Raw genomic sequence first — 9,303 nt, 5'->3', positions numbered from 1 at the left:
CTTTTGAACAGTAACTGTTAGAGAACATCACCAAGAGTATATATATATTATTCCACGGTTAGATTTCAGATTTCAGAACCACTAGTCAGGATTGACTGTGCCTTCCATTTCAGCAGCAAGGTAAGCTTCTATGTTTCATACACATTTTTTAGTGTGAACTGTAATTTAGGCAAAATCCACGGGGCAACTACACCTGCTATGAGTTGTTTGAGCACATAACTAGGTGTTTTGAATTTTTTTCTAAAACAGTGAATTGAGACTGGAGTTTAAATTCAAAACTTCATCAGTAAGAAGTACAGTGATACCAATGAAATAACATTATGTTGCTTTCCTAAAAATGATTAGCAAAAAAAGTAATGCTTCTATTGAATGAGCCTTAATTTCACCTTATTTACTATCTGTTGTGCTTTCAACAAAGGTTTTTTAAAAAGCAGAAGAGAGTGAAATTACCTTCCTTTAAACTACAGAAGAGTTGCAATCGAATTAACAAGATCCATTGTAATCTTTTCCTCATAATTTCATCTTTATAATTACTACCATACCTACAAATGTTAATGGTGAAAGGCTACAAGTGTAGCTTTTGATTTGGTCACAGATGGATTTGAAAAATGAATCTTGGATTTTCTTCATACTAGCTGTGCAATTGTAGAGCTTTACATCGTTTCTCAAGTCCTCAGTTCTCTTAATGGTAAATTTGGAATTATAGTATCACATATCTTGCAATATTATTGTGAGGATTAAATGAAAAGATGTGTTTATGTATATACACATATGTAAACACATATCTAAATATAATTTTATATCCCTATAGCTTTTATTATTTGCAGAACATACTACATTCTACAAGTGCTTATGATTGTCAAAGGTTGACTTCAGGGGCTTCATCTGTAAAGTGAAGATGTGAAAGAGTTAGGACAATGGTAGAGAATAATGATTAGTGAATGATGTGTCCTTCTAAAGACCTCAACTTCAGATTAGAATATTTAAAACATTGTCCTGACTCAAGAACATATTTATATAAAAAAGTTTAAACATGAATCCCAACACTAAAACAGACCTGGAGGCTAAAAGCAGCCAACAATTTAGGAACTTTCAACCCTGATCTCCATGATTCAACTATGAGATGATGTCAATGAAAGAAAATAATGAGTTTAAGAAAGGAGACTCTTGCCTGGTCAGAGTGGCTCAGTTGGTTGAGCATTGTCCTATGCACCAAGAGGATGCAGGTTTGATTCCCAGTCAGGACACAAACCTGGGTTGTGAGTTTGATCACCAGTTGTGGCATGTATGGAATGCAACCAATTGTTGTTTCTTTGTTACATTAATCTCTCTCTTTCTCTCTCCCTCTCTCTAATTATGTCCTTGGGTGAGAATTAAAAAGAAAGAGAGAAAGAAAGAAAAAAAGAAAGGAACTTTTTTCAACTCCTGTTAATATATGAATTTTAAGAAAGAAATTAAACAAAAAAAGTGGTTCAGATGGGATGGCTAGAATAGCTACTTATGCTGACTGAGGAGAGAAAGACAGAGAAACACCAGAAATACTAGTATCTCAGGGAACCAAGTGTGTGAGAAAAAAGATACCAGAGAGAGAAGTTGCAAGACTTCAAAACTCATACACACCTGAATCCCTAAATTTTATCAGCCACTTTTCTCAAACAAACATAAAGGCTTTCATTTCCTCCTGATAATAATATTATAGCTAACTCTTATCAGGCTATGCTATACACCCAAAATTTCACTCATTGTATTTAATCTACCATTTTATTTAATTCTCACAATAATACCATGAGATTCATTTCATTACAATCTTCATTTTGTATGTGGAAAAAATCAGGTTTGACTACTTAGATTGAACCCAAAAACTCGTGGGTAGTAAATGGTAGGAGACTGATATTTAGCTCATCTCAGAACCCAAGCTCTATACCCAATGCTCTATATCTTCTCCTCAGAATTGCCTCTGTTAGTTGTATATGCCCCTGTGTGTCCACTTACACATGTACCATGCATATAGGTCTCAGCTACTTAACTAAAATGCTGAATACTGAGTTTGGAGCAATGGTGACAAAGAGTAATTGCAAGTTGCATTAAATTCAGTTTTATTTATATTAATACCAATTAACTGAAGAACAACTCTACCTTTGTATATAACTTGGCTTTGGCAGTAATAATTTTTAAACTTAAAAACATTGCTGAACCTCTGTGCTTTATAAGTTAAATAGGATAAAAACTAGTCAATCTTATAGATTTATTGAGACAAATAAATGAATATAGAGATAAGGTGTCTCCAGCATTTCCTGGCACATATGCAACATAGAAGTATAAGCCTTCACTAGGCTCAGTGATATGACATGACACACATATTTATTCCAAATGTGTCAACTTGATTAAGACTTTACTTATTTACACAAATCAGTTTACAGAATTTAAAAAAGTGGGAGATTATTCATTAAACTTCAGTTTCAATAATGTGTAACTCTTTAGGTAATGAATGCATTAAACTTTGTTGGTAAACCCATACTTTAGATCTGATTGCCATAATAAAAATGTGCATCTACTTATCACTTTTCTATCTATTTGTTTCAATTGATTTTTTGTTAATCAATGTGTTCCTTTATGACTCATTGCTATAGGACATCTTGTGATTCCCAAACAACATCCATGGAGAACAATACAGAAGTGACTGAGTTCATCCTCCTTGGACTAACCAATGTCCCAGAACTGCAGGTCCCCCTCTTCATAATGTTCACCTTCATCTACCTCATCAGTGTGGTTGGAAACCTGGGGATAATCATTTTGATTCTCATGAATGTTCGCCTCCATACCCCTATGTACTTTTTCCTTAGTAATTTGTCTTTGGTTGACTTTTGTTCCTCTACAGTTGTCACTCCCAAGCTCATGGTTGGGTTCCTTATAGGAGACAAGGTCATCTCTTACAATGCATGTGCTGCTCAGATGTTCTTTTTTGCAGCCTTTGCCACTATGGAAAATTTCCTCTTGGCTTCAATGGCTTATGACCGCTATGCAGCAGTTTGCAAACCCCTACATTATACCACCACCATGACAAAAGGTGTGTGTGCACGTCTTGCCATAGGTTCCTATGTCTATAGTTTTCTGAATGCCTCTCTCCACATTAGGGACACATTCACCCTCTCTTTCTGTAAGTCTAATCTGGTCCATCACTTTTTCTGTGATGTTCCAGCAGTCATGGTTCTCTCCTGCTCAGACAGGCATATTAGTGAGCAGATTCTTGCTTCTGTGGCAAGCTTCAACATTTTTTCTGCTCTCCTGGTTATCTTGATTTCCTACCTGTTCATATTTGTCACCATCCTAAAGATGCACTCATCTTCAGGGTATCAGAAGGCTTTGTCCACCTGTGCTTCTCACCTCACTGCAGTCTCCATATTCTATGGGACTGTCATCTTCATGTACTCCCAGCCCAGCTCCAGCCATTCCATGGACACAGACAAAATTGCATCTGTGTTCTATACAATTGTCATCCCCATGCTGAACCCTCTGGTCTATAGCCTGAGAAACAAGGAGGTAAAAAATGCATTCAAGAATGTTGTTGAGAAGGCAAAATTGTCTCTAGACGTCACCTGATAAAGTTGTAAGATCCATAGTAACCTAGTTTCATTTATGCCAGATGTTCAACATGCAATAACTCACATTTTAAGGCCCAACAATGCCCCTAAATTACTGAGAAAATGCCATTGTTTTTCTTCAAAAGCCTATCATATAGAAAAAAAGGAAATATTGTGTCTAAATACATGATGTCTGAATTAGAATGGCCAAGAGGAACCTTAAGAATGTTGGGGGCTTTGCTTATAATAAACCTTATTAATTATATTTAGCTTATTCACATATTCATATTTTCTCTACCATATAACAATGGAAGGATATATGGAAAACAGGGCACACACCAAATCCATGAACAAAACATGCAAGAAATCCATAAATGCTCATACATGCAAAAGAGGGATATTTTTTTTAAAGGGTTAGATGGAGTATGTCTAGTTTTTAATTAAAAAGTTAAAATAATTTATATATCAGATTGTACATTTATGTTCAACATAATTTATTTCTGTAGTTCAAAATTATTTCAAGAGTCTAAAATTAAGAAAAAAGTGATATGGGTATTTAAATAGAGATAGGTGCTTTTTGTTGGCACATTTTATTCAGAACTACATATGCATCCTACCTAATAAAAGAGTAATATACAAATTGACCCTAACTCTGTTACACCCACAAGCTACGCCCACAAGCCAATCAGAGCGAGTATGCAAATAAACCCAACCGAGATGGCTACAGCCACAGAGAGCAAGGTTTCCCAGGCAATGGAAGAAGCCAAGCTTTCCGCCTGCCTAAGCCTCCACTCAAGCTACAAGGTTTCAATTATAGAAGGTAAACAAATCCAAACCGAAATGGTGGCAGCCATGGAGCTGGAGAGAGCAGGCCAGGGTTGCCCCTGGCAACAGAGGAAGCCAAGCTTTCCACCTGCCCTGGCCAACCTAGGCCTCCACTCCAGGCTACAAAGTTTCAATTATAGAAGGTGAACTAACCCCAACAGAAACGGCTACCAGCCACAGAGCGAGAAGGAGGCTTGGCTCTGCTCCAGGCTACAAAGTTTCAATTGTAGAAGGTAAATAAATTCCAGATACCAGGGCCTCCGCTTGGGTCGACAGGGGGTGTGGCTGGCCTGCAAACCACCACAGGCCCCTGGCTCAGGCTTCCCCATGCCTCAAGGGAGCCCCCATCCTGATCTGGGACACGCTTCAGGGAAAACCAGTTGGCACCCACCCCTGCACCAGGCCTCTATCCTATCTAATAAAAGAATAATATGCAGATTGACCATCACTCCAACACACAATATGGCTGCCCCCATGTGGTCAAAGATCCTGCCCCCATGTGGACACAAGATGGCCACCACAAGATGGCCAGCAGGGGAGGGCAGTTGAGAGGGACCAAGCCTGCAAGGGAGGGAAGTTGGAGGTGATCAACCCTGCAGGGGAAGGCAGTTAGGGGTGACCAGGCCTGCAGAGGAAGGAAGTTGGGGGCAAACAGGCTGACAGGGGAGCAGTTAGACATCAATCAGGCTGGCAGCAGAGTAGTTAGAGGGTGATCAGGCTGGCAGGCAGAAGTGGTTAGGGGCAATCAGGAAGGCAGGCAGGCGAGCAGCTGGGAGCCAGCAGTCCTGGATTGTGAGAGGGATGTCTCAGATTGGAGAGGGTGCAGGCTGGGCTGAGGGACATCCCCCCCTCCGTGCACGAATTTCGTGCACCAGGCCTCTAGTAATATTATAAAGGGATTAATATTTCTAGCTTCAGTAAGTCTACTAGTAGATGCAGTTTGCTCACAGGATGATTTTCAAAAGCAAAATAGCCTGAGAATAAGAAAAGGTGATTGCTCTAACTGGTGTGGCTCAGTGGAAACAGCATCTGCCCGCTGATAAAGGTTTCGAGGTTTGATTCCGGTCAAGGGCATATACCTTGGTTGAGGGCACATGCCCAGTGGGAGGTGTGCATGAAGCAGCTGATAGATGTTTCTAGCTCTCTATCCCTCTCCCTTGCTCTCTATAAAAAATCAATAAAACATATTTAATAATAAAAAAGAAAAGAAAAGGTGATTGAAAAATAATAAGGGAATTTTTCAGTTTTCTGTATATGACTACCTTATCTTATATTTTATAAACAAATAGCACTGATTAATAATAATATTATTCATTTTCTCATTGAAAATACTAAGAAAAGGTTAATGCCACTCATTCAGGTCTGCTTCCGTGTTAGATGAGCTCTGTCCTGTGTTGTTCCTCTCCTACTCATTTACACTGAGTTCCTTGTTTTTTCTGGACAGCTCCAAGCATGCTCCTGCATCAGGATCTTTGTCCCTGCTGTTACCAATGCTCAGAAAGCTCCCTTAATTCCTCCAAGTCTTTACTTAAATGTTTCCACACCATAGTCACCCCACCCACCAGTGGACACTGTTCCTTCCTTGAACTTTTTGCTTTAGTCTTCATAATTCTTCAGTAGTCACATTAAACTAGTATCATTATTTCTTTATTTTCCTACTGAGAGTATACACTACACCAGAGGAGTCACTTTGTCTTCCTAACTAACAACTTCATTTCCAATACATGAATTACAACCAGCTTTAAAATAATTTCACAATAAACATGTTAACAAATGTATTAGTCAAAATTTGGATCCAGCAGTCAATATATTTGAATCACTGATAATTACATGAGTTCATTATCCACTTTAAAATTCTTTAGAAAAAAATTTTAGGGGCCCTGCCTGGGTAGCCTCAGTTAGTTAGAATGCTGTCTATACGCCAAAGTTGCAGTTGGATCCCCAGTTAGGGCACACACAGAAAGCAACCAATGAATTAATAAATAAGTGGAACAACAAATCAATGTTTCTCTCTCTCTCTCTCTCATCAATCAATTAATCAATACAGTTTTAGAGCATTTCATGAGACATGGCTAGGTTTTTTTCCTATATTATCACCTACTATTTATATTTACCACTTTTGGACAAATTAATTTTTTAGAAACCATACTATTGAATGGATCATATCAAACTATCTTAATTCTTTTTCATTAGTATTTCTCATTAAGTGGAAAATAACACATGAAATACGTTTTATTTAATAAGTCATAAAAATGAGACTATAATAAGTTTTCTACCTGATTGAATTTGAAAAATATATCCATAAATAATGATTATTTATTGAATGTCAATGGTTATAAACAGACAAGTCTTATGTACCATTCACCAAAATTCCTCTTTAGTTAATATTAAGGTCATTTTGCTCTTACAGAATACAATACAGGATGCAACATTGCACATGTTTGTTATATCCCTTTAATCTTCCCTGATCTTGACAGTTTCTCAGTATTTCCTTATTTTTCATTACCTTAATACATGTTTTGTAGAAAGCCTTTCAATTTCTGTTTGTCTGATTTTTTTTCACATAGTTATACAAAGGTATAGGTTTTGAGAAAGAATAAGAAGTGAACTTATCATCATGTCCTATTAGGGAATACACATTATCAACATGACTTGCACTGGGGGCTTGATCTTGATCAATTAAAAGAGATGGTCACTTAAACTTTTGCCAGGTTCTTCCATTAATGCTACCTCCCCTGTCCCCCCATACACTCTATAATTTAGAAGCAAGTCACCAAATTTCAATGCACACTCAGGTGGAAGAGACTACATTCCACCTCCTAGGAAAGGTCTATATAGATTACTAACAACTTTAATAGGGAAATGCAAATCATAACTACAATAAGATATCATCTCACCCCTGTTTGAATGGTCATTATCAACATGAAAAGTAATACCAAGTGTTGGCTAGAGTGTGGAGAAAAAGGAAACTGCATTCCCTGCTGGTGGGAATAAAAACTGGTACAGCCACTATGGAAAACAGTAGAAATCAATGGAAATATATATTTTCTTAATTCTAATGATAGATGTTTATGTGGAGAATGATAAAGTCCCTAAAAAAATTAAGGATAGAATTACCGTATATGACTTAGTAGCTCCTCTTCTGGTAATCACTCCCAAGAGTTGAAAACATTTATTCATAAAGATATGCATCCCTATATTAATTGCAGCACTATTCATGGTGGCCAAGACAAGGAAAAAACTTAAGTGTCCTTCAATAGACAATTGGATAAAGAAGATGTGCTACATATAGACCAGGATTCTCAAACTGTGGGTCACTACGCCTTTAGGGGTCGAACGACCCTTTCACAGTGGTCGACAAAGAACAACAGAAAACACAGATATTTAAATTACGATTCATAAAAGTAGCAATTTTACAGTTATGAAGTAAAGCCAAAAATAATTTTATGGTTGGGGGTCACCGCAACATGAGGAACTGTATTGAAGGGTCGCAGCATTAGGAAGGTTGAGAACCACTGGTATGGACAATGGAATACTACTCAGCCATATGAAAAGATGATATACTGCCATTTGTAACAACATGGATGGTGTGAATATCATGTTAAGGGAAAAAGATTAGTCAGAAAAAGCTGAGAACCATTTGATTTCATTCATATGTGGGATATAAAACTGAAAATCATAGACAGACAACTGTATTATGGTTACCAGTGAGAAAGGGTTTGGGGGTAGTAAAAGGTAAAGGAGGCCAAATATATGATGACAGAAGATATTTTGGCTTTGAGTGGTGGGTACACAATGCAATATATAGATCATGTATTATATTAATGTACATTTGAAACCTACATAATCTTATTAACCAATGTCACTCCAATAAATTTAATAAAAATTAAAAAGGGGAAATTTTAACACAAGTAGTCACAAAGGGAGAACACTGTGTGAAGATGAAGATAGAATCATGGCCATGCAGCAAAAATCTAGAAATTCCAAAGGCTGCCAACAAACTACCCAAAAGCTCAGAAACAGACAAGAAACAAGTTCTCTCTTATATAATCACAAGGAACCAACAGAACAGCCCTGCTAACACCTTGATCTCAGGCTTGTAGCCTCTAGAAATATGAGAAAATAAATCTGTGTTGTTTAAACCACCCAGTTTGTGGTACTATTTAATGATTGTTCTAGGAAATTAACATATTTTGTGATAGGAGTGGATCTTAAATACAACATGCTGAGTGAAACAAGCCAGATAGAAGAGACATATACTCTAGGATTTTATTAATAGGAAATTATTGCAGAGATAAACTTATATGGACAAAACAGTTAGTGGTTGGTGCAGTGGGTGGGAGAAAGGGTTGATCACAAAGGAAAGATCAGAGGTTCAGTGTGGATGATGGAACTCTTCTATATGATGATTGTGGTAATGGTTACATAACCATATACATTTTACCAAACTTGAAGATTTATACACTAAAAACTATAGATATCATTGCTGTTTGTAAATTCTATTTTAATTAAAAATAGGAAAAATTAATAACAAATAATATGAAAACATGTGTGCACTCTCATCATACCCAGCTAGGTTTCTACAGGCAATTTAATTGCTTCTTTTCGAAGCCCTTGGGATGAGAGCTATAGAAGTTCTCACAGGGAACATCCCCAAACCATTCCATGTCTCTATGGCTCCTTCCTGATTCCCATGAGTTAGCCCTGAAATCCCAATATGACTCAACATGACATCATTTTAAAGTGCTTAGCCCCCTTGGCTGTGATTTACGCACCCTAAGTACGTGGGGGCCTTCCCTTGGACTTCTGATCTGAGGGTTTGCTATGAGCCTGCAATCATGGCCAGGGAAACATCTCAAGTTGAATAATCTATTGATTGACTTTAAAATGATTACCC

At 37.3% G+C, this 9,303-nt stretch overlaps 1 protein-coding gene across 1 annotated transcript; it reads left to right on the top strand.

Annotated features, from left to right (window-relative positions):
- Window positions 1–2,658: 2,658 nt before the first annotated feature.
- Window positions 2,659–3,600, top strand: LOC129151321 (olfactory receptor 5B3-like). Its single transcript, XM_054725694.1, has one exon. The coding sequence runs from the start codon at window positions 2,659–2,661 to the stop codon at window positions 3,598–3,600; it is 942 nt and encodes a 313-aa protein (XP_054581669.1).
- The last annotated feature ends 5,703 nt before the right edge of the window (window positions 3,601–9,303 follow it).

This window comes from Eptesicus fuscus, chromosome 13 (genome assembly GCF_027574615.1).
Source record: "Eptesicus fuscus isolate TK198812 chromosome 13, DD_ASM_mEF_20220401, whole genome shotgun sequence".
In the NCBI taxonomy this organism is placed as follows: domain Eukaryota; kingdom Metazoa; phylum Chordata; class Mammalia; order Chiroptera; family Vespertilionidae; genus Eptesicus; species Eptesicus fuscus.
This window is presented reverse-complemented; position numbering and strand designations above follow the sequence as displayed.

Coding starts and splice junctions, on each gene's coding strand:
- LOC129151321 (XM_054725694.1), top strand. CDS start 2,659: ATGGAGAACAATACAGAAGTGACTGAGTTCATCCTCCTTGGACTAACC.